General features: G+C 39.1%; 3 protein-coding genes across 4 annotated transcripts in view; 2 read left to right on the top strand and 1 right to left on the bottom strand.

Moving 5' to 3' along the window:
• ZFC3H1 (zinc finger C3H1-type containing) overlaps positions 1-3680 on the bottom strand; it is a 58767-nt gene extending 55087 nt beyond the window's left edge. The window contains exon 1 of the mRNA XM_081083289.1: positions 2831-3680. Coding sequence (XP_080939415.1) covers positions 2831-3431 — 601 coding nt within the window. The 5' untranslated portion in view covers positions 3432-3680. The remainder of the gene's footprint in view (positions 1-2830) is intronic.
• Positions 3681-3885: 205 nt separating this feature from the next.
• On the top strand, positions 3886-14632 carry THAP2 (THAP domain containing 2). Its single transcript, XM_081084251.1, has 3 exons — positions 3886-4370; positions 11800-11995; positions 12869-14632. Exons 1-3 carry the CDS (start codon positions 4300-4302, stop codon positions 13256-13258), a joined length of 657 nt encoding a protein of 218 aa, XP_080940377.1. The 5' UTR covers positions 3886-4299; the 3' UTR covers positions 13259-14632.
• Positions 14633-23590: 8958 nt separating this feature from the next.
• Positions 23591-26580, top strand: part of TMEM19 (transmembrane protein 19) — a 28528-nt gene continuing 25538 nt past the window's right edge. The window contains exon 1 of one of the 2 annotated variants that reach the window (XM_081084249.1): positions 23591-24276. In XM_081084249.1, coding sequence (XP_080940375.1) covers positions 24084-24276 — 193 coding nt within the window. In that variant the 5' untranslated portion in view covers positions 23591-24083. The remainder of the gene's footprint in view (positions 24277-26580) is intronic. The other variant, XM_081084250.1, reaches the window with a different exon arrangement.

Below are 26580 nucleotides of genomic sequence, written 5' to 3'. Positions count from 1 at the left end.
GTAGTCAACCAAAGGAGACATATGCTAAGACTAAGTGTCTATCACTAAAAAAAATTAAAAATGAATGAGAATGCCCTGGCAGGTGTTGCTCAGTTGGTTGGAGCATCATCCCGTAGTCTGGAAGGTGGCAAGTTCAATTCCCGGTTACATCGATGTTCCTCTCTCCCTCTCCCCATCTCTCAAATCAATAAAGAATGAAAATAAGTACTGGCCCTAGCTGGCGTGGCTCAGTTGACTGGGCATCAATCATCCCATGCACCAAGAGGTGCAGGGCTCCATTCCCAGTCAGGGCACATGCCTGGGTTTCCAGCTCCATCCCAGTAGGGGGAGTACAGGAAGCAGCTGAATGTTTCTTCCACATGATATTTCTCTCGCTTTCCCTCCTCCCCCTCCCTCTCGAAAATCAATTTTAAAATATTTTTTAAAAGACAGTTAAGTACTGCAGTAGGATTTGGTTTATTCTACTTCTTTTAAGCTGCATCTAGCATACCTTCATCATTACAAAGAAAGAAGTTTAAAAAAAAAACACCACCAACCACCTGTACTCATGCTGCTTCACTTCTGGATTATGGAAATGAGCCACAGAAAAACACTTATTCTTTCTGAATGCAAAACTTGTAAAATAAAAATGTCATTATTATAATCCACAATGGAAATATGAATTAAACTCAGTACAATCTTGGTCTTAAAGACATCTAAATGGGGGGCCTGGGGGAGAGGTTAAGGGAGGATGACTGGGGGAAAAAGGGGACATCTAATACTTTCAACAATAAAGATAATTTTTTTAAAAAGAAAGAAATTTGAATAAACAAAATTTCACATTACAATTTTTGTTTGCTCATGTTATACAAAAGTGGCTGGGAACTGTTTTTCTTCACAAATTCTTAAAAATATACCACCTCTAGGATGTATTAATGATACTTCACAAGAAAAGCAATTAGTAGAGGATCAAAACAAGCATCCTTTTCTTAAATGCAGCATCTGTGAAAAGAAAAAACATCAAGACTGCTCATTTCTAATAAGTTAATAGAGAAATCAGACTGGTTACTTTTTTCCACAACTTCATATGCCTGTTTATTAATAAAAACATTAACTTAATAAAGGTATATGGCAGAGGCCAAGTTGATATTAAATGAGTGGACAGAAGGAAGGCAAAGGAAAAAGGTAGGGAAACGCACTCATCACCCCCTTTTCTACAGAATAATTTAAGAATAAACTTTGAGTTCCCATAATCCTTTTTATGTACCTCAATTTGAACTTCTTATATTAAACTAACTGTTTAACTCTATCTCTCCAACACAAATTACAAGTGTCATTTTTTCTATTCTTAAAAAAAAATTATATATATATATATATATATATATATATATATATATGCGCTTAAATACCTTTCTGTTTTTAGATTCAGAATTGACAATGAACAAATCCTTGGTTAATAAATATCTCAGGCAGGGATTTTAACTTTACTGAAAAACATCCTGTCACTTTAAAAGTTAAATACCTACATGATTTTCTCTGAAATAATCCTGGAATGTTCCTGACTCAAATTTTGGTTGCCAATGTAAGTTTTTACAAGGCATTAGCACCAGAAGCTGCTGCTACTTACCTAACCTACATTTCTTGTCCCCTTTGTATCTTGACATCTAAAAAAGACCATATGGCTCTAATATAAAAATGTTGAGTGCTTTCCAAACAAATGTCATTATATGTAAGTTTCATATATAACTTCACTAACAAAATCATTATACCATGGAAATTGCAACCAATAATAAAGGTGCCAAGTAAACTACTTTTATGTAGTTATCATGGAATAAGCAAGACATAGTTCTACCAACCCATCAAAAAACAGCAAAACTTCAGGTGACTGATTACTCAGTATAAATACTGCGTAGGCTCAGGAATGTTAAAGATAACGAAGAATAAGGTTAGAGGAAACAAAAATCAGGTATTTTGCTTCTCAACCTCTCCACATCTCCATCCTCCCACACATCCCTATGGCTTCCCATGTTAAAAATTAAAATGCTATTAAGTTTATCCTTCTCTTTCTGACCCAATCTGTCAGCACTAGGAATTATAAAATGTCCACAAAGTAAACGTAAGAAATAGAGCAGTTAAGGAGGTAAAGTTTTCCAAGAAGATACATGAATTTAAATCCTCTGACTTAACAGAGTTGGTGAAGATAATATATGGTCCTTTTTCCCCCACTTTAAAAGACACCAATATATAGGAATAAATCAAGAACGGTAAAAACAAAATCACAAACAAAAACGACAAGATGATGCAGAAAGAAACTTCACAATGTACACTATCAAAGTGTAATACGTCCTGAGGTCTGAGGTCCAAGAACCTCTGGAAGACAGCCTCTTGGTACTCTTCTCCCTCAATAAAAGTTTTGTTTAACCGCAAAAAAACAAACAAACAAACAAACAAAAAACCACTATTCCCCAAATCGTTTGTCTATATATAATTTTCCTCTCCCTCTAACAGTCCAAGTTAACCTCACGTATTAAAGTTTCTGTACCAGCAAAGACAAATGCTAATAAAACGTGGGCTTCTGAGGTCCGGTTACAAACCTGACCTTAGACTGTTAGATTCCACTAGCTTGGCCCCAAACAATGACTCGGTCCTGTTAAAAGGCAATGTACCCAATAAAGCAATCCTGAGAAACCCGACAGCGTGACACGTGGGGATTGCCCACGAACAACTTACCGTAAGGAACCAACGAGCGGCTCCGGCGGCGCGGAGAAGTTACTCATCCCGCAGACCTAGGAAGGACGCTAAAGGGAAACTCTAGGGACACACCCAGGGCCGAGCGCCACGTTAAGGATACAACTCTTGCGAGGTGGAGAGGGCTCCCGCCAGCTCTGGCTGCCGTTGAATCCGGACCCCGGTCCTCCACCCAGCGGGGGTCTGCCCCCCGGCTTGCCTCCTCGGTCACCCCCGCCACGACCCCGACTCCAGCGACTCCCACCCCGATAAGGCCGGCCTCGAAAGCGGAAACGGTCCAAAGCGATGTGGCTCCGTTCCCAGAAGGACGGCCGAGGGCTGCTCTCGGACAGCGAGCTCGAAGGCATCCGCACGGAGGGCTGGTGAGAGCGGAACGGCTCTTTGGGGCGGTAGCTGCTGTGTCCCCGGAGGTGGCCCCGCTCCGATGCGTGCCGCGAGCGTGAGAAATTCCTCAGCTGCAGCTGCTGCTGCGAAGAGGACGATGACGACGAGGAGCCACCGCCTCCGCCGGATCCACCGCCCCGGGCCGGGTGAGGAGGCCTCCGCCGCGGATACGGCAACAGCCCGCAGCCACTGCTACTGCTGCTGCTCCGGCTCCGTACCTGGCTGTTATCGTCGTCGCTGATCTCCCCATCTTCTAGCTCCCCTTCTTCCTTGGGCGACAGGCCACTGGGCGCTGCGGCCGGAGGATCTGCGGTCGCCATCCCGGGAGCAGCGCCTTCCACACAACCGGAGTCCTCCGTCAGGGGAACCGCCCGACAATTACCTTCCTCCTCGGCCCCTTCTTTCCTAACGGACCCGGTCGGTGCGGCCTTACCCTACTCAGACACCTAGCGGGCTGTGCTCCCCAACTTCCCGGCACCCCAGCTCTCTCTCTAGCCGGACCGTCACAACAGTTCCCTACCCTAGCGCCCCCTTGCTCCTCCGCGAATGGAGCTCTTCCGCCTCGCGAGAAAGGGGCTCCGAAAGTGGCCCACGACGTCACTTCCGACGGAAGGCCGGAAACGAGGCTCTCAGTTCCCGCGATAACGACGAAGACCACGCTATTCTCAGTGGGACTTGTAGTTTTTTTCCTTTCCTGTTTTAGGGGCTGTCCTTCCAGTCTACAACTCACACCCACCTCGGACTGGATTGGGATATCTGGGTGCGTGTTGGAATGGGCGGGTTTGTTCTTAATCTCGGCCTCGAGAGTGTATCATAGAAGTAGGGGGTGGGGAGGTGGATGGTACCCCCCCTTTTTTTTTTCTTCTCCAAGGACAGGTCCTAAAGAGACGCAGTAGTCCCTCTCCCCTTTGGGGGCCAGGGAGGGGACCGGGTTGTGTCCGCCATGTTGGTGAAGGCAAAGGAAGGCGACTGGCGCTGCGGGACTGACGGCTCTGCGGGCTCAAGTCGGCCATATTCATAAAGAGGGAAGGTGGCTCCCTACTCCCGACGCACACACATCCGCACCCCTGCTGCGCATCCCGCCCCGCGATTCTGCTCGGCGGGCCTGTCCCCTGCCTCGCTGGCCCCGCGTAGCCGTCAGCGCCTCAGGACAGGCTCACGACGGCGCCGAATGAGGGGGGAAGGGACATGCCGACCAATTGCGCCGCGGCGGGCTGTGCCACTACCTACAACAAGCACATTAACATCAGCTTCCACAGGTAACCTGGGCGGGGAGCGGGGGTGAGAGCCGTTAGATTGAATATTGCTTGTGTCGAAGGAACACGAGGATTCTGCGAATTCTGATCCCTTCACTATCTAGTCCAGGGGGTAGCAGGGAAGCATTGTGTTTTCCCTTTGTGTGTTGCTCAGATCTGCCCAGTATTTCTCCCCTTGGGGAAGATGTACTTGCTTTATAAAAGAAATCCAAGTTCTGTATGGTGATTACTCCTTATAAAAGTGACAGCCGGCTACCTTCATTTTCTACTCTTTTACTCCTGTGTATTAGACTGGACTTGACATTAATGACTCTGTAAGAAATCTTCCTGTTCAAGCCGGCAATCACCTTAAAGCAGAGGTTCTCAACCTGTGGGTCGCGACCCCTTTGGGGGTCGAACGACCCTTTCACAGGGGTCGCCTAAGACCATCGGAAAACACATATATACTTACATTGTTTTTGTGATTAATCACTATGTTTTAATTATATTCAATTTGTAACAATGAAAATACATCCTGCATATCAGATATTTGCGATTCATAACAGTAGCAAAATTACAGCTATGAAGCAGCAACGAAAATATTATGGTTGGGGGTCACCACAACATGAGGAACTGTATTAAAGGGTTGCGGCATTAGGAAGGTTGAGAACCACTGCCTTAAAGCCTACTGTGTTCCCATTAAAATCAGGAAATTCTTACTAGCTGAATTGACATGAGAAGCATTTGGATTTTTTCTGATAGTCCCATACAGTAACTCTGCAGAAGAGTTGAGTCATCATTGATGATAATCATGGAAAGAAGCTATATTAATGAAAGTGCAAAAGATATGCTTTCTATTCTTACTAGCAGTAATAAAAAGAACCTAGGTGTTCTTCCTTCTTTGCTGGAAGAGCAATGAAAATTCTTTTTTTTTTTAATGTATTTTTATTGATTTCAGAGAGAGAGAAAGAGAAACATCAACGATGAGAGAGAACATTGATCGGCTGCCTCCTGCACACCCCCTACTGTGGATCAAGCCTGTGCCCTTGACCGGAATCCAACCCAGGACCCTTCAGTCCACAGGCTGACGCTCTATCCACTGAGCCAAACCAGATAGGGCCAATGAAAATTCTTTAGTTCTCTCAAATCAGAACTCTTGAAAGCACTTTGAACACTACATGAAATACAGTAAATAAATGTTTACCTTCTCTGCAAGTGCCTGCCATGTGACTGAAGAAAAGAAGCATTAAAAAAGTTAAGTGTAAACAGTTCTGATTTTATATACCTCACAACTTAATACATTCATAGGATGTAGAAAATTATATTCTTGACCTTTTCCCTACCTCATGATGACTAAATGTACCCCCTTATTAAAAGTTGCCACTTTAAAAAAAATCTTTGTGATGTTTCTGTTTTCAACTACTTCATCAAATGTACTGTTTTGTTCATCTATCAAATGTGTACCAAGTTCTTATTTGCCTGACATCATGCGAGAGATCCAGAAAATTCTTACATTCTTGAAGTTTAGAGTATAATAAAAAAGAAAGACAAATATAATCGCAGTTAGGTGCCACAGAAAAGACATTCAGGGAGAACTAAGTTAGCCTTGTAAAGTCAAAGTAACACTTCTCAAAGGATGTGAAATTTCAAATGAGACAAAATGGTGACATAGTCTGGTGTGCCCCTTTCAGGATTTTCTGTTTTATCCATTAGTACTTGAGAAGCCAGGGAACGTTTTAAAAGAGTGGCATGATTAAATGTGCATATTAAAAAGTCCTCTGGCTGACGTACGGAGAATAGTGTTATTGAAAGTGCTGGTTGAGCATCATCGAGAGAGAAATTCAGTGAGAAAGAAGCTTGTTTAAAGAGTGTTCACTTACCCACTGTTTCTTTCACAAGGAAATCTACACTCCAGTGTCAACTGAACTACGCAGTGTACTTCTTTGCTGGCACAGCCAGCACTAGAATAGGAGAGGTGAGAGTTGATAGAGAAAAAACAGGAGCCTGCCTTAAAATAAGGGTGAGTCCACCCAGAGGGCCTAGACTAGAGTAGTACTGACAGTAAGGATGGAAAGAAGTGGACAGATTTGAGAAATATTTGAGGAGAAACTATTGTATTTGTTTTGGAAGATGAGAGATAGGGAAGAGTCTAGGAGGACCAATAATATTGAATGTTTAAGAGAGACACAGTGATATAGTAGCATGCATACTTCCTTTCCATGTTTGACTATTTGCTTATGAAATTAACATTTTCATGTGTAACCCAAAAATGTAGGTCATAAAATAACAAAAGTAAAAATAAAGTAAAAATACATTTCTATTTTATAAACAAACAACATGAACTAACTCCTCTCCTAAGACATTGGTAGACTTCTTTATTCCCATATACAACTTAGGTTGCCTGAACTTAACTATCTTCATTTTTCTTATCTCTTAGCCCACTCTGGACTAGGTCTCACGAATAATTTTCTGAAGCTGCTCTTGCTAACATGAGTTGTTGTCACTCCTGTATTTCTTTTTCTTGGAATGTGATCATTTCCTCCTTGAAATACTCTCTACTTTTGAATTATATGACACTAATTTTGTGGTTTTCACTTCTGTAGTCTATCTCTCCTACCAGCCCCTCTCTTTGTAAAAAAATTTCAACTGTTGCTGTGGTCTCAGTTAACATTTACATGTTGATGCTTCTCAAATTATCTCCAGTCCAAATCTCATTGAATTCTGGACCTATAGGCCAAGTGTCTCAGTATCCCCCTGGCCTCTCCAGTTCCTCAGATTTTTATCAAAACTATACTAAAGAATTTGCCCTTCCCTCAGACCTACTCCTATTCCCACATGCCTTTTCTCAGTAAATGAAAACATCATCTACCCAGAAATCGGAAGGTCATCCTTCCTTAACTTCCTACCATTCCCTTTTGACTCGATTACAACAGCCTCTTAACTGGTTCACTGCTTCCATTCATGTACTCCTAACTTCTGTAATCAGTGATGTGTTGCTAAATGTTTAACAACAGAATCTCCAAGGAAGGGGAAAGCCCTGATTCATAGTATTTGCCCTAATTCTGTAATATAAATACTCCCTACATTATCTGGTTTCAAACTACCAACCTGACATCACTAATCATAAAGTTGGGAAGGAATGTGCAGTACCACACTATTCTATATAGCCTTTATACCATATAGATATAACAGACATATATAGTTTTAAGAATAAGATAATGCCCCCAGCTGGTGTGGCTCAGTCGGTTGAGCATCATCCCATGCACTGGGAGGTCGCCAGTTCAATTCCTGGTGAGAGCACGTGCCTCCGTTCCCAGTAGGGGACATGCAGGAGGTAGCCAATTGGTGGTTCTCTCTCACTGATGTTTCTCCCTCTCCCTCTCCTGAAATCAGTAAAAACATGTTTTTAAAAATCAGCTCTAAATCGTGACTTATAATGGCTTGCCAATGCCATTTTGGATAAAGTTCAAAATTACTCTTTAACTTAGAAAGTTCTCTTGCATCATTTCATGTCATTACTCTTCACTGTTCCCACCCTAATTTCTCTAGCTAATTCCTACTGTCCTAAAGCCTCCTGACTAGATTATCTCTTCCTGCTTTATGGTTCCATTCAACCTTGTACTTAACCTTTTTTAGAACACCCATGACATTTGTAATTACTTTTATAGTAACAAATAACATTTATCTAGTATTTACCATAAACTGTCTCATTTAACCCCTAAAACCACACTAGATACCATTAAAATGGTACCTTATAGGTGATAAAAACTAAAGACTAAAAAGGTTGCATAACTTGCCTAAAGTTACCTAGCTGTTACGTAAAGTAACCAGGATTGACACCCTGATTTGACTTGAGAGACAACAGTTCTCAGCCATTCTTTTCTGTTGCATCAAGTTGTTCAATTCTCTGTCCTCCCCATTACAGTGTGCCCTTAGTAGAAGGTAGATACCGTAAAAGTAGGTCAGTTTTATTTACCACTTGGGACAGTTCCTAGGGCAGTGCTTGGAATATATGAGCATTCAGCCATTTATTAAAGACCCAAGCCAAATAGCATTGCTTAAAATACTGAGTGATTTTTTCCAAACATCTAATGTTTCGGAAAGCCTACTTTTATTATGGTGTAGACAAACATATATTCATCTGTTGCCACCCTGTTATTTTTTAAATACTTAGAGGACAATTTCTTACAAATTCAACTATGGGCTATCTCTGCCCCCCTTTGAACATACTAAGAAAAATCCAAACAACACATGCAAAATCTGATTATGGAAAAATTAAATATAAAATTGTTGATTAGCCCAGCCAGCATGACTCAGTGGTTGAGTGTCGACCTATGAAACAGGAGGTTACAATTCGATTCCCAGTCAGGGCACATGCCCAGGTCGCAGGCTCAACCCCAGTGTGAGGTGTTCAGGAAGCAATGATTCTCTCTCATCATTGATGTTTCTATCTTTCCGTCTCCCTTCCTCTCTGAAATCAATAAAATACATATATAAAAAGTAAGTAAAATTGTTGATTATTATTCTATTTAAACACAGATAACTAAATAAAGATTATTTAGTAATGCTAAGCTAGCCCCATTAGTTCATTTTTCATTGATTCACTCAGAAAAGCTCACTGAGTGCTTACTTAATATGATAAAGTAGTAAAGAACAGTTCTAACCAGGAAAAACATGATACAGTGGTGGAGATAGAAAAGCAAGCAATTAGAATACAGTGGTGTTAATTCTTTATCATATAGAAACATCTAACCTCATCTTCTGATCATGAAAAACTTCTTTAGGAAGATGAGATTCCTAAATTGAGACTTAAAAGAAGGAAATAAAATTTGGTTAAGGTTCAGTTGGAGGTACTGATTGCATAATTAGGGAGCTCGTTTTAAAAAACTAAAGAAAAAAAGGGTTAAATATCTGAAAGACAGCCTTCATATTTCTGAAGAGTCTTATACAAATGATAATCCAATAATAGTACTTAGTTTATAAGTTCTGCATCTTTATTGAGGCCCCCAACAAGAAGAAATTCATAAGTTTAGTGTTTATAAACCAAAGCTTGATTTTTTTAGCTTAGAGCACAGGAAATATTTCCAAACCATTAAATATTGGAACAGATCTTTGAAATGAGAATACATTTTATTAAAAGGTGAGGGGTAAACAGTAGATAAATAATCAGGGATTTCTAATTAAATAGAAAAAAACTTAAATTTGTGAAAACATGTACAGAGTGACAAACAAATGCTAATATCTTCAGGTCGGGATATGTTTGGAGTTGAGGGGACAGGGATGAGACTGGAAGGTATTTACCAGTAAATCTGGGCTTTCATCTCTTTGTGCCCCTCATTGCTGGTCATTTAAGCAAACTGGATATCTGATAATAGCCAAAGCTGTTACCTAGTGAAGCTTCAGTTGGGGAGCCACATGATCTGCTAACATGAATGAATCTTTTTAAACACTACTCAGTTCATTAGGTAATCAAACTAAAGAAGAGTTGAACTCAAAGTTGTTACATGTGAATGTTGATGGTTATGTTTCCAATCAGTCAACACAGTTACCACTAATTTTGACAGTCCCTTATATTTTTCTCTTAACTGGGTACACATTAGTATATTTTATATTTGAAATAAATATGAGAGGAAAATCATTCCTGCTGGGCTTGTCAGCAGCATTTTACTTTTTGTAATAATTATGATTTCTACTGTATTATGTAGCTTAAGAGTTCATTTTTTTAAAAAAATATAGGCTGTTTACGTGGAAGTAATACAGTGCATTCTTAATTTACATATTCTGTCTCATTTTAATTAAGCAAATTTTTGTTAAGTCCTTATTCAAGGCAACTGTACTACGTGTTAAAGAGATTAAGTCCTAGCCAGCCTTGCTTAGTGAGTAGAGGATAGGCCCCGGGGGTCCTGAGCACCAAAGGGTCTCTGGTTGGATTCCCAGTGAAGGGCACATACCTGAGTTGCAGGTTTGATCCCTGGCCCCAGTCAGAGTGCATTCTGGAGGCAACCAATCAATGTGTCTCACATGGATGTTTCTCTCTCTCTCTTTCTCTCCCCCATTCTCTTTCCTCCCTCCCTTCCATTCTCTCTCAATGGGCCCAGCTGGTGTGGCTCAGTGGTTAAGCATCAATCCATGAAACCTGGATGTCAGAATTTGAATCCTGGTCAGGGCACATGCCCAGGTGTGGGCTCTATTCCCAGTAGCGGGGCGTGCAGGAGGCAAGCAATCGATGATTCTCATCATTGATGTTTCTAACTCTCTCTCCATTTCCCTGTCTCTAAAGTCAATAAAAACACTTTAAAAATCAATGGAAAAAATACCCTTGGGTGAGGATTAACAAAATAAACAAAAAAGATAGAGGTAAAAAGATACAGTGGTTCCTGTCCTCAAGAAACTTATAATCTACTTTTATTTCAAATAAAAACAGTATGGTGTCATAATGAAGGAACACAGAGGAATACCAGAATCTATCTAGGCTTTCCTTGATAAAATTTAATCTGTAGATGATTTATCTTCTTTAAAATATATTTTTATTGATTTCAGAGAGGAAGGGGAAGAGAGGGATAGAAACATCAATGATGAGAGGGAATCACTGATCAGCTGCCTCCTGCACACCCCCTACTGGGGATTGAGCCTGCAACCTGGGCATTAATTTGATTTATCTTAACCATGAACTAATATATAAGCAGCGGATCTGTGCAATGTAGAGTTACTCCTGCTTATACAGCTCTACATAAGCTTAATCTAGTTTAGTCATATTTTTTTTTTATTTTTTTTACAGAGAGAGGAAAAGGGGGGGTGGGGGTAGATTGATTTGTTGTTCCACTTGTTTATGCATTCATTGGTTGATTCTTGTGCCCTGACTGGAGATGGAACCAGCAACCTTGGTGTATTGGGACGATGCTCTAACCAGCAGAGAACTACCCAGCCAGGGCCTAGATTACTGTAGTCTTGTTTATTTTTACTGCCCAGGTTAAGGACTGGAGTAGGAAGAAAGATCTCTTTTTAAAATCCTGAAAAATAAGACCACTCAAGTCCGTTTTTTATTAATTTTTTACAACTTATAAAAATTAGCATGAATTGGTTTCTGTGCCAATGTCTGGATATTGGAAATGTAACATTTTGTATGTAAATTGAAGACACTTTAAAATATGTTTTTATTGGTTTTAGGGAGAGGGATTTAGAGATGGAAACATCAGTGAGAGAGAAACATTAATCAACTGCCTCCTGCTCATCCCCTACTGGGGATCGAGCCCTCAACGTGGGCATGTGCCCTGACCGGGAATCAAACCGGGGACCTCTTAGTTCGTGGGTCAACACTCAACCACTGAGCAACACCGACTAGGCTGAAGACACTTTAAATCATCACCACTTAAAATTTGTTTTAACCATTTAGGTGCAACCAGAACTGTGATAGTTGGAATTTGAGGGGTTTTTTGTTTTTTGTTTTTCTAAGGTTTCCTTTGGATCCTAAAAGAAGAAAAGAATGGGTTCGCCTGGTTAGGCGCAAAAATTTTGTGCCAGGAAAACACACTTTTCTTTGTTCAAAGCACTTTGAAGCCTCCTGTTTTGACCTAACAGGACAAACTCGACGACTTAAAATGGATGCTGTTCCAACCATTTTTGATTTTTGTACCCATATAAAGTCTATGGTAGGTAATGACATATTCAAGCTAGATATAATATAGGCCTGATGGGAGTAGCATTAAGAATGCTAAAAGAGGCGGGTGGGGTGAAGGGGACTGAATATATGGTAAAGGGAGAAGATTTGACTTTGGGTGGTGGGCACAGTGCAATATACAGATCTTGTAACATAGAATCCCACACCTGAAACCTATATGATCGTATTAACCAATGTCACCCCAATAGATTTAATAATAATTTTTTAAAAGAGTGCTAGAGGAGATGATTCATGATAGAGATACATAGGATGTAGAATTAATACGACTTGATGACTAATTGAATGAAAGTAATAAAGGAAAAAGGTTCCTCAGGTTTCTGAATTGGGCAAAAATTTCTGCCCGCATTTTAAGTCCTTGAGTGGAAGCTATAACTGAACAATTAATAAGTACTAAATCTATTCAAGGGCTTGATACTTGGGAATATATTTTTATTAAGTAGGATCCAAGGTCTGAAATATTAATTGAGCAAATAATATTTACCTACAAAGAGATCAAATCAGTATCACATAAATGTCTACATTATTTGGCCTTAGACAATTACAAAAGATATTTAAAGTCTCCATAAAATCATAATTTGGAAGGACCTTGGAAGTCCAGTGTCTATTTCCAAACCAATGTTAGTATCTTTCTGTAGAGGGAAAACAAAAAGAAATAGGTGGCTGGAGTTAATTCAATCACTTGAGAAACTTGAATCTATGATTACATGAGATGGGTTGGTGATGTTTGCTATCTTTTAAAATCAGTTTTTAAAAGAGCAATTTAAATACTGTTATTTAAACAGGACAAAATTTATTTGTGATATTGCATAACTTATGTACAACCCTCTAATATTATTTGGCACAGAAACTCAAGTCACGGAATCTTCTGAAGAAAAGTAACAGTTGTACTCCAACCGGACCTTCTAATTTAAAATCAAACATTAATAGTCAACAAGTGCTACTTGAACACAGTTATGCCTTTAGGAATCCTATGGAGGCAAAAAAGAGGATAATTAAACTGGAAAAAGAAATAGCAAGTTTAAGAAGGAAAATGAAAACTTGCCTACAAAAAGAACGCAGAGCAACTCGAAGATGGATCAAAGCCACTTGCTTGGTGAAGAATCTAGAAGCAAATAACATATTACCTAAAGGCACATCTGAACACATTTTACCAACTGCCTTAAGCAGTCTTCCTTTGGAGGATTTCAAGATTCTTGAACAAGACCAACAAGATAAAACATTACCAATTCTCTAAATATAAACCAGATCAAGAGTGCTTTTATTTAAGATTAGCCTGCACACAAAAAGAAAAAAAAAGATTAGCTTGCATCGATCTTGATGCCCATCATTTATTCTATTCAAAGGTAAAGATATTTAAGGAAATAATGCCAAAATTGGGTATTTAATAAAGTTTTACTTGAAGTAACGTTCTTACTGTATAACTTATGAAGACTTGATTACAAAAATAGAAAAGTTTATGAAACTTATTTGAAAAAGCATGGAAGTGCCTTACATGCGAATTGCATACATTAAAAATTTGCTAGGAAGTTTTGCAAGATGTGTTTTTGCCTTTTTAAACAACTTTTGAAGAACAGTCTATTACAAGTAATGTGTTTAATTTATATTAGAAAAAAATGTTTTTGTGTACCAAAGTTGAGACATTACGTTCTAAGTAAGGTAAGTAGGAGTTAACCAATATTAAATATGACTTTAAAACTGCTGGGGTTTGTATTAAATTATTACTGACACTGTGATTTGGAAACTTTACAGAAAAAAAGCCTAAGGTGCAGGGCAAGTTCTTTTATTTAAACTTTCTATATCTTTTTAACAGTAAATGTGAGCTAATCATAATCTCCCTCATAAGAATATTATCTTTTAAAATGGATTGTAAAATATTTTGAAAATATTTTAAATATGAAGTACCCTGAGTCATTCAAGCTAGTAAGGACTCAAGTACCTCAGACTAGTAAAAACTGGTAGCTGGTTATATTAACCTTCTAAGAAAATATGTTGTGAAATAATGCAGAGAGCAGGATCTAACTTTTACCTTTAACAAAAAGATAACTGTATACTACTCTTTTACTAAGAAAATAATTTTTTTTTAATTTCAAAATTGATGCATTAGTAAGCAAATATGCTACCAGTTCCCTGTTAGAAAACTCCCTCTGCCTTCATGTATGTTGATACCAAAACTTTTAAGCTTTCCCTTCCCCCCATAAACTTACAGTAGAATTTAATCATAAAACAGTACTTACTATATTATATCTTTACAACTTATAACTTAAAATGGAATCTGTTTTTCTTACACATCAGCTTGCTTTTTATTTCCTTTCTTAGTAAGGGCAGAATAGAACAACCATACTGCATAAGGGAAATAAAATGTACTTCTCTACAAAAACACGTGTCTGTGAATAAAGCTATGCAAGTGCTAATTATTTTACAAAATAGAATATCAGAACTATTCTTATAGTCGCCACTTGAACAATTAAAGAGTTTGCCTTACTTCACCAGATAAATGTTTAATAAGAACACTTTCCTTCAAATAGTTTTGATCAAATCCAGCAAAAATTTACTAATGTATCATGATGTATCATGAAGTTATTTAATCCTGATTCAAGCTATCTGACACCACCATAAAAAAGTAACATACACCTAATCGTAAATTGCTATAAATCTTTCCTATAAAGTAAATGCTACTTGATGATTTAAAAAAAACAAAAATACTGCCCCCGCCCCCCAACTGTTTAGATTGACGGGTTGTTGTTCTTTTTATTTTATTGATGGGTGTGTGAGAGAGAGAGCCATCGATTTGCTGTTTCACTTACTTATGCATTCATTGGTTGATTCTTATATGTGCTCTGACCAGGGATTGAACCCGCAACCTTGGTGTATCGGGACGACACTCGAACCAACTGAGCTACCCGGCCAGAGCTTAGACTGCTGTTTTGCTTGGATCCTAGCAACAGTCTTTTTATATTATTGACACCCTCTTTTAATAAGGAATGCCTCCCAAGCAACTAGATTTCACAAAGGCAAGGGTAGGAAAGTCTGTTTTAATTGTAAGGCACTTACAACAAATATTTATGAAAATCCTTTTGTGTACACAGGGTGGGGCAAAAGTAGGTTCACAGTTGTGAGTACATGAAGCAGAGTTTGTTCTTATTTATTGTATTATTTTCCATATGAAAAACTATAAACCTACTTTTGCTCCACCCCGTATTGTAAACCTTGTTAGTCATTTTATCATGAATATTAGATTTAGCTCCATTTTGTTGGTTTTTTCTAATATGGCTTCAAATTATCTTTTTACCAATACCTAGTCCAGGGGTCCTCAAACTACGGCCCGCGGGCCACATGCAAATACAAATATTGTATTTGTTCCCGTTTTGTTTTTTTACTTCAAAATAAGATATGTGCAGTGTGCATAGGAATTTGTTCATAGTTTTTTTTTAAACTATAGTCCGGCCATCCAGCCGTCTGAGGGACAGTGAACTGGCCCCCTGTTTAAAAAGGTTGAGGACCCCTGACCTAGTCAATAATCATAAGCAAACACTTATTGACCATATCTACTTTATACCTCAAAGTAAGTTAGATAATCATTTAAACATAAACTATGCTTTGCAAATACAGATTCTTATATAGTTCACCACCTCTCCCCAATACAAACACTAATGTACACTGATTCCCATTTACAATAATAACTTGCTATCTTAATATAACATTTTAAAAATCACAAAAATAGACCATTATGAAATACAACAACTTTTCAGCAATCTCCATTATTATTTGAGACCACTAAATAAACTACCATTGAGTAATTTTAAAGTGAAAAATTTTTGGTGTTTTCCCTGTGTAATTTTCATGTTACTGTCCTGATAACATGTTCCAAACTTTCTGCATCAGATTCTTTCATTAACACACATCTGTCTACCTTAAAAATAGCCTTATTCATAGAATAAAATCTAAAAAGAAAGTTAAAATTCTGTTTTTAGTTTATTGATAAACTTATCACTTTGACCATAAACTATAAACTAATCAGAATTTTTCTAGCTCTTTTTCCTCTGCTGGACACAACACATATCCTCTGTTCGTTCATTCTATGTATACTTAGGCACTAACCTCTACAAAGAACCAGCCAAGCCTGGCAGGTATGGCTCAGAAGTTGAACCTCAATCTATGAACCAGGAGGTCATGGTTCGATTTCCGGTCAAGGCACATGCCCGGGTTGTGGTTTTGATCCCCACTGTGGGGCGTGCAGGAGGCATCTGATCAATTATTCTCTCTCATCATTGATGTTTCTACCTCTCCCTCTTCCTTCCTCTCTGAAATCAATAAAAATAAAAATATATTTAAAAAAAAAAGAACCAGCCAAAGGCTATAGTAACTTGATATAAAGATGAATCTAGCCTGCCCAGTGTGGCTCAGCTGGTTGAGTGTCATTCCTTGCACCAAAAAGTCACTAATTTGATTCCCAGTCAGGGCACATGCCCAATTTGCAGGCTTGATCCCCAATGGTGGTGTGCAGGAATCAGTCAATCAATCTCATCAATGTGTCTATCTCTCCCTCTCCTCCCTCTAAAAACAAATCAATAAAAACTTAAAAATAAGTAAAATGCTTTAAAAAAATTAGATGAATCTGACTCAATTTTTTACCCTTAAGTTGCTCAGTCTCCTGAGAGGAAAAAAAATATTATACAATATGATAAATGCTATAAAGGACATATGTGTGAAGTACTTTGGTAAATTGTGTTGAATTGGAATTTAATGAGAATATAAACTTCAGACCTTCTTATGAAACTAGAGGCCTGATGCACAAAATTCGTGCAAGGGGCTCGGCCCTAGCAGCCCCAGCTGCCTTGGACGGCCTGCGTAGCCCTGGCCGGCCCTCACCACCCCAGCTTCGTCCAGAAGGTCATCTGGAAGGATGTCTGGCTGTTCAGTCTAATTAGCATATTAGTTCTTTATTATATAGATACTTTTCTTTTGAAACAGAGATTTCTTATGACTTAACCAAAGGAAGTAAAAGGACACTAATGTTGACCTGAATTACATAGTGGTTTTTTTAATGAGTTGTAAGATATTTTTCCCTTTAAAATGAACACTGAACAAATTTGTTGTTAATGGTATCTTTGTTAACAGGAAATATAACTAAATAAAATACTACATCAAAGCCAAGGAGTTTATTTGAGGCTTTTACAAAATAACAAACCCTACTAACTCAGATCTTTAAAAATATTTTAGCTCAGAGTCTTAAAGTTAACAAAGCACTATGGCACCCATTGGTTCTCTTGGTTGTTCTTTACAAATATTCTGTATGATAGGTGGTATCACCTCCAATTTACAGCTGAAGAAATCTGTGTTGATGTAACGTATTTATTCATTCAGACATTTACAGTGTGCCAACTGGCACAAGGGATAGAATGTCAGTAATGTAGGAGGTTCTAGATTGAACATTGGTCTTCAGCCTTCAAGTCTTCCATTCACCCACCACATTATAACCCTCTGTTAAATATGTAAATCATGTTATTAAAAGAAAAAGTCATGTCCAAAAAAACTAATATAAAATATTTTATATATATATTGTAAAAGTAGTCTATGAAGTCATCATTGATCTTTTCTAGGTAGACTTTTTAATGTTGATATTTCATTTCTCAATGTTAGAATACGGGTAAACTTTAATTTTGGTATAATATATAGAAAATGGTTCAATTTTATGCCAGAATATGGGTTTCTTTTGGTATTTAGATAGTTTGGAAACTTTCTAAAATTAATGATTTTATAATTTATATTTTAAAATTATATATTGTATTCACACAGAAATTGTATTCTGAGTATGTTGATATTAAAACCTTTTTTCCAAGGACATTAGTATCATGCCTATTATTTCAAAAAAATGTACATGAACATTTCAGTGGAAGTCCTTCCTCTCTAAGTTGACCCTCTGAGATACTTCTGTAGAAGTTCTTCTCCCTAAATTGAAGCAAACTGTAAATAAAAATATGTAAAGCCTGGAAGAGGAATGTTCATTATCATTTTTGTTACTTATATCTAAACATCCATTATAGTCTATTTGCACTGTTTTAAATACTGGTTATGTAATCTAAATCAGATATACTAAAAATTCTGTCTACCCTGACAATAATTTGAGGCTAACAAAAAGATTGCTTTGTAGATACAATTATCAAAGCATTATTCTAATAAAAAGGGATATAAGATGTGATTTTTCTTAATTTTTGTCTGATTAAAATATTACTTAATACTTTAATTCAAAACATACTCTCTTAACATTCACTAAGAGACATTGAGCAAACTAGAAAGAACTATACAGACATGGTCCCTGTCCTCAAGGTTACTGGGGAAAATACTCCATTTGTTTATTCCTGCCCTCACTGTTCCATACCCTCTTCCTAATGCCCTTTTAGAATGAGTTGACTCTAATTCAACATATCAGTCCTCAATTTACTGCCTAGGCCTCAATTGTGCTCAATAACTTTTTAAAAATCTTTGTGGTTAATGTCAAGAAAGTAGACATATGCCTATCTCTCAGATTGTCAGTGTAATTATTTAGATAATACTTCAAACTTTAACTCTTCCATTCTCTTCAACTTCCTATTTTTCATGTTCTTCTTAACCATCAAACCTTTACAGATTGCCTTTCACTTAGTTTGGTAACAACAAACTCCTTATCATCCTTCAAGCCTTAGCTCAAACACTCGCTCTTTGACACCTTCAACATAGATTTTTAACCTTTTTCATCTCATGGCACACATTCATTACTAAAATTCTGCGGCACACCAAAAATACATATTTTTTGGTCAATCTGACACACACAAAAAAGGTATAATTTTTACTCATTCACAGCAGATGGCTGTTGTGTTGGCTTTAGTCATCTTTTTTTTTTTTAATTTGACAATCTAAGGGAAAAATAGTCAGGTATTGTATGTTTTAAAATTCTTGCAGCACACCAGTTGAATATCACTGCTTTAACATTCCAAAGTAACATAGCTGCTTTACTCTTTGAATCCTGTTTTATACATAAGGATAAAGTTAGATAATGTAATTGTCTACATATCTACTTTTATCTTCTACTAGAGGCCCGGTGCACAGATTTGTGCACCAGTGGGGTCTCTCAGCCTGGCCTGCTGGAATCAGGCCAAAACCAGCTCTCTGGTATCTCCCAAGGGGTCCCAAATTGCGAGAGGGCAGGTCTCAGGTGACACACCCGAGAATCGGGCTCCCTCCTCTGTGGTTCCGCAGCTGCCAAGTTACCGCAGCTTGGCAGCTCCTGCGTTGAGCATCTGCCCCTGGTGGTCAGTGCGTGTCATAGCTACTAGATGGTCAGTCAGTTGGACATTCACTTAGGCTTTTATATATATACAGTAGGTCCTCGGGTTAAGTTGGAGATCCGTTCCTATGGCGCAAAATAACACAATTTTTGCCGTAAGTCAGAACCCACCTACATAAGCACCTACATCACTCACATGGAGCACATACATAGCAGTAATGAAGTGAAACAGTAAAATAAACTTAAAAGATAATTCTTGAACTTTACTTATGGTAAATAAATAATAATAAAAAACATAAAGCACATATGTACATACATAGAAATGATGGAACTTCTTTATTTTATAAATAAACTAGAGGCCTGGTGCACAAAAATTTGTGCACTTGGGGGGGATCCCTCAGCCCAGCCTGTGCCCTCTCGCAGTCTGGGACCCCTTAGGGGATGACCACCTGCTGGCTTAGGCCCACTCCACGGGGGATTGGGCCTAAGCTGGCAATCAGACATCCCTCTGGCAGCCCAGGAGCCCTTGGGGGATGTCCACTTGCCAGCAAGGAGCAGGCCTAAGCTGCAGTCTGACATCCTTAGTGCTGCTGAGGAGGCAGGAGAGGCTCCCACCACCACCGCTGTACTGGCAGCCGTCAGCCTGGCTTGTGGCTGAGCAGAGCTCCCCCTGTGGGAGCGCACTGACCACCAGGGGGCAGCTCCTGCATTGAGCATCTGCCCCCTGGTGGTCAGTGTGTGTCATAGTGACCAGTCATTCCCAGTCTTTCTGCTGTTAGGGTCAGTTTGCATATTACCCTTTTATTATATAGAACTAGAGGCCCAGTGCATGAAATTCATGCACGGGTGTGGGGGGGGTCCCTCAGCCCAACCTGCACCCTCTCCAATTCGGGAGCCCTCAAGGGGATGTCCTACTGATGGCTTGGGCCTGCTCCCTGTGGTTCTCTGCTCTCTATGGGGCTTGCCTGCTCCACACCATGGCGACGGCCAAGCAGGCCCTGCTGGGTGCTGCCGTGCTTGCCTGCTGGGCTCACACTGCCAGGGTGAAGCCGCTAGCATCCTGCCCCGGCCGCTATGGGCACTGCCATCTTTGTCACGGAGTGATGGGGTGACAGTTAATTTGCATATTATTCTTTTATTAGATAGGATGGGAGATGCTTGATGTAACCATGAAACGACGTACATCGAGTCCCACGTAACCTGAGGACTATCTGTAGATGTTCCTTCAAGGCAGTGTATGTAGATGTTTTGTTTTTTTCTTTTTGGGTCTAACATATATATTAGGCACTCAAATACTAGATTTCAGAAAATCTAAACCACTCCTTTGGTTTAGATTCAAAGGAATTGCACATAGAATCCATTGATACTCTCCCGGCAATGGTAAGTGCTTTTTGCTATCAGGATAACTGTTATTATTGGTGTTAAGTACCAAATGTCTATCCCAGAAAAATCCAAACTTGTTTATGTCAAAGAATAAACAAATATTTATATTGTAACATTTAAAGGTTATTAATGCAATAATGAACTTTAAGTCTGTTGCTCTGATTAGAAATTCTCAAACTCATGTTTTCTGAGGGAAAAGAATGAATCTGGTAAAATAGAATTAATTCTGTTGGAAAGATTTAAACAACGATGTTCCAGTTTCTTAACTTCTCAGAGCCTTTAACAATGCATCTCACAGTCCTATGAGTATACAAAATATCTCCACTTTAAATTTGATCACAGGTGTAGGGTGGGGAGTGGAGGTAGAGGGTAGCACACCTACTAATAGCTTGAGGAATATAGTTTAAGAAATGCTTAACAAGAAATTCTCTGGCCCTAACTGGTTTGGCTCAGTGGATAGAGCATCAGTCTGTGGACTGAAGGGTCCTAGGTTCGATTTGGGTCAAGGGTATGAACCTTGGTTGCAGGCACATCCCCAGTAGGGGGTGTGCAGGAGGTGGCTGATCAATGTTTCCCTCTCATTGATGTTTCTAACTATCATTGATGTTTCTAACTCTCTATCCCTCTCCCTTCCTCTCTGTAAAAAATCAATAAAATATATTTTTTTTAAAAAGAAATTCTCTGTTGCTAGAAAATGGCTTTTAAAGTAAATAATAAAAGACTGTTGAAATTTTAAAGATTGTTAACATCTATAAAAATCAGCCTGTAAAATCATAGGTTTTTTTATTTTTATTTTTTTATTATTTTTTAAAATCACTCTGTAGGCTACTATGCATTGTCAAACCCATTTTATTTATTTATTTATTTATTTATTTATTTATTTATTTATTTAAATATATTTTATTGATTTTTTTACAGAGAGGAAGGGAGAGGGATAGAGAGTTAGACACATCGATGAAAGAGAAACATCGATCAGCTGCCTCCTGCACACTCTCCATTGGGGATATGCCCGCAACCAAGGTACATGTCCTTGACCGGAATCGAACCCGGGACGCTTGAGTCCGCAGGCCGATGCTCTATCCACTGAGCCAAACTGGTTAGGGCAAATCATAGGTTTTTTTAAACAAATTTATTGTTGACACTATTACAAATGTCCCCCATTTCCCCCCCTTTACTCACCTCCACGCAGCCCCCTTCCCCTCCCTCTGGCCATCACTACAAAATCATGGTTGTTGTTGTTGTTTTTAAAAAAGAATAGTATATCTTAACTTCACTAATCCCCCCCAAACTATTTCAGCCTTAAGCTAAAAATAACTTATTTATGGAGAACAGCAATTATTGGACACTGAGAAAAAAATGAAGTGAAATATTCATTTGAAGGGTCAGCCATTGGCACTATTATTTATTATTTAATATGCAATTTTAGCCAGACAGTCATGAGAAAGAGAAAATCATCCCTGACATCCAGGAACTAGGCTGACAGTGTTGTTAGGAGAGTCCTGGCACAGGTAGCCCATGATTTTCTGTTTGACATAAAAATCTCAGAACACCAAATTCAGACAATGTTACCCTGTGATTGTGATTAAGTGTGGGGCAGAGGGGAGAAGCAAGACTGGCTTATAATTTTGTCTAAGAAGATACAAGGTCAATATGCTAAACCAGAAAGATACTAGCTTTTACTATTAATAATATCACTGATATGGGCCAGTCCGCTTTCTGAGGTTATCCAATTATTTGTGCAGAAGAGACTAAAAGAAAGAGTGGGCACATATGCATGTACTCTATATAGTAAGGGAAGGCCATTACCATTTAGTCCTACTTCACAGATTTGGTTCTCAGTTAACTAGTTAATTAGGTCCCTCAACACAAAAAAGGGTGTTAAGTTGTCTTGGCATGTATTTTTAGATTTAAAATAGTGTGTTTTTAAAAAATACTTAGTGGGTTCAAGTACATTTGGGTTCTATGTCTGAAACTGGCCTGCCTGCTCTTCTTACATTGTCAGCTATCAACTGAAAAAGTTCATAAATATAACGTAAGTATCAGTTACTGTTAACCCAGGCAAACAAAATTTATTTCAAGTAAAACGTAAAAATCAGCCACGACATTTGGATTGTTACTGGTAACAAGACCTTCTGCTTGCAAAATGCAATGACTGGATGCACACACTTCGAATGAGAGGCGGGGGAACAGATTTCCACATTGAAAGTGGTAACATGACAATCATTTGAGCGCTCAATAGCAGAAACCATGTCTAGCTTTATCTTTACATCTCTAGCAGCCAACAGTGCCCAGCAACTAACAGGTACTAAATGTTGTTTTAAATTATTTTGCCCGTCATAAAATTCCTTCTTTACAGCACATTTGTATGCCATTCCCCAATCCATATGTCATTAACGCCTCATAGAGGAAAAAAGTATTTGAATATTATGCTCGAAATGGACTTACAAGGTCTAAATTCACTTGCATTCCTTTATTCCAGCGGTTCTCAACCTGTGGGTCGCGACCCCTTTGGCGGTGGAATGACCCTTTCACAGGGGTCGCCTAAGACATCCTGCATATCAGACATTTACATTACGATTCATAACAGTAGCAACATTACAGTTATGAAGTAGCAACGAAAATAATTTTATGGTTGGGTCACAACATGAGGAACTGTATTTAAAGGGCCAGAAGGTTGAGAACCACTGATTTATTCTGTTACTACCCAGGCGGTGGTTTCACTTTTTGGCGGTTCCATGTGTCCCCAAACATAAGGTCCCAGATATCAATACTATTGCTAAGGGCAGTGCAAACCCCCCAGGTCCGAGCCGCAGCCGCCACCACTCAGTGGGACTGCCCGACCCCCACGCCCTTGGAGCCGCCTTTTAAAGGCTCACGTGAACCAGGCGACGTCCTCGGGCGGCCACGGCGCCTGCGCGCGGAAGGGGAGCGCCTGGAGGTGCAGGCGCGGTAGCCGCGAGCTGAGCTTCAGGCCTAGGCGCTCCCGGCTGGCTGGACCTGGACTCCGGGGCAGCGCAGATGGCCGCCGGACCGTGACCGCGCTCTGTCCCGCCGGGCTAGCGTCCAGGACTCGGCCGGGTTCCAATTCCACTTCCGCCACTTTGCGCCACGGACCCACTGCGTCGGCGCGTAGGCGGGCGGCGGGCGGCGGGGGCGGAGCTCGCCATCCTCGCGACCGCTGATTGGCTGCTTCCGCTGTTCTTCCACCTTCCTGCCCGGGGTGTTCGGGTGTGAAGTGACCGCGGTTGAGGAGTCGGCCCCGTGAGAGCATGCGTTTTGTGTTTCTAATGGATCGTTAACCTCTCCACCAGCAAGTTTCCAGGAATAGTTTGCCTTTATATTATTGTTTTGATCGTTGGAAGATGTTGGCATTTATGTTCGCCTCCAGACAAGTGTTTTGATGGCAACTTAAATGATTATTTTTCTCAGAAATGCTATATATTTTCTTCCCCAGTTGCTCATATCTTTTTTTTTCATGACAGATCTTGACGTCAGTATATGCAAAAAATATATAAAGATGATAACTAATATAGTTATAATGAGCCTGATTATTTGCATTTCTTTAGCTTTCTGGATTTTGTCTATGACTGCAAGCACCTATTATGGTAAGTATGAATGTTCCGAGTTCTTTTTTAAATAAACTAATCGGTGGAATTTAAAATTGTACCATTGTGAAATCCAAAACTTATATCCTCTGAATATAAGTTGATTATGAATTGTGTCTACTTAACTTCCACAGCCTCGATTTAATTTCCCAGAAAGTAAAAACAGTGCCTTTAACGTTCTAAACCCTTTAATAAATGCTGCTTGTGATAACATTAGTTACATCTATTTCAGAATATGTAATTATGTAATTATCACATCTATCTTGGTGAGAAATAACTAAAGCATAGTTTTTGTAAAACACGTAAAGTAATACTTTTAATAAGAATATCCATAATGTCGTTTATCAGTTTTGTCTTGTAAAAATAAAAAGATATATAGTGTTTATATTTGGAGTTTTAGAGGATTTGCTGTTTGGTCATTTCAAAAGAACAGTCCTTTTAAAGTCTGGGTCCACTTTGCATAAATAGTAGGTACTTGAGACTCAAGTCTTTAAGGTTTTGCTTCTGCATTAGAGCGTAAGTATGCATTTACACAAACTTCTTTGGTACTTCTATAAAAACAAAATACTGTTCAGTTCAAGGAGAAAAGTGAGAAATAGAGTGAGGAAGTAAACTCATAAATGATTATATTGTAAGTGATTACCAGTTCAGACCTTAGACCTCTTTCAGAGACAGGTTCATAGTCGAATAAGTGTTCTCCAGGGTACTGAAGCTGTCTGGGCTGGTCATCAGAGGGAGGAAAAGGGGCCACAGGCTACCTGACTAGCTCAGGGAAGACCTGCATGGTGGCCTTAAAGTAACCACGTAACCACACAGGATGGTCTGAAATTAAAACTTTAAAGATTATATATATATATATATATATATATATATATATATATATATATATATATATATTAATTGATTTCAGAAAGGAGAGACAAAACATCAGTGATGAGAGAGAATCATCCATTGGCTGCCTCCTGCACGCCCCCCACCCGGAATGGAGCCCAAAACCCAGACATGTGCCCTGCCCAGAAATTGCACTGTTAACTCTCAACCACTGAGCCACGCCTGTTGGGCTGAAATGAAAACTTTTTATACTAAAAGCAGTTTGTGGTAGGTAGTCATGCCCTTGGCCAGCATCTTCCCTGACAAAGGTCAATCTTTACCTTAACTGAGCTTATCTATTGTCTTTTTTCATCTACAGTAACATTTGTTGGAATGTCAGAAGTAATTTTCCTTTTTACAAAACCCTCAAAGCACAGGCACCACTCTGCAGAGACCACAAATCCCTTATTGTCATTTACTTAGTTGTTGATTAAATTATCCTGCACCCACCTAAGTAAAAAAAAAAAAAAAAAAAAAAAGTGTGTGTCTTTTTATCCAATCCCAGAGGTTTCCCCGCTTTGCTTTCTCCCGCCTCCCTAATCTATCACCAATGGATTTCATGTGACCCACTTACGTCTCCTCTTTTGATTGTAATGTATAAAATAAGATGCAAAACTGCCATTCTCTGGAGCATAATCTCAATCCGTTGAGATTTTGTTTCCCAGAAATTGTCGACAGTTGTGGCTCAAATAAACTCACTAAAATTCTTCACAGGTTTGAATATTTCTTAGATTGACAATCATAATGAGCCACAGTAGGGGATGAGGGGTTGGGGAGGAGAGATGTGAGAGGAGATTCTCCCTAGTAACAGTATTAACTATGACGAACTCAATAGAATAAAAACAGGATTTGTAAAGTGAAGGTCCCCTGGAGCCAGGCACCTGATGTAAATGAGTGAAGCTGTCCCAGGTCTTTGTATATTACACTCAAGGGAATAGTTTTCTCTTTCAGAAATAGGATTTTCACTTGGTTTTTTTTGGTGGTTGTTCTCGAACATTTGACCTTTGTCTTTCATTTTCCCATTTTTGATAGAAACATAGGCACAAGCAATAGTTCAGATTTTCCTTTACTGTAGTCACTCAGCCTTGGTGTTAGGGAGTCTGTCAGGAATGGTGGGCACTTCAAATGGGAAAACAATGGTTCATCTAAAAGAGGCAGCCTCTGCCGGGCTGGTGTTGCTCAGTGGTTGAACGTCGACCCATGAACCAAGATGTTCCTGGTTAGGGCACATGCTCGGTAGCAAGTTCAATCCCCAGTAGCAGGCGTGCAGGAGGCAGACAATCTATGATTCTTCTATTTCTCTATCTCCTTCCCTTCCTCTCTCTCTAAAATCAGTAAAAACATTTTTTTAAAAAAATAAAAGAGGCAGCCTATAGCCAATTCTGCCACATGGCTCAAGTTTCTAATTTACAAGGCAGCAGCCAAGAATCTGGA

This window comes from Myotis nattereri (genome assembly GCF_964212035.1).
Source record: "Myotis nattereri genome assembly, chromosome: 2".
Classification (NCBI taxonomy): domain Eukaryota; kingdom Metazoa; phylum Chordata; class Mammalia; order Chiroptera; family Vespertilionidae; genus Myotis; species Myotis nattereri.
This window is presented reverse-complemented; position numbering and strand designations above follow the sequence as displayed.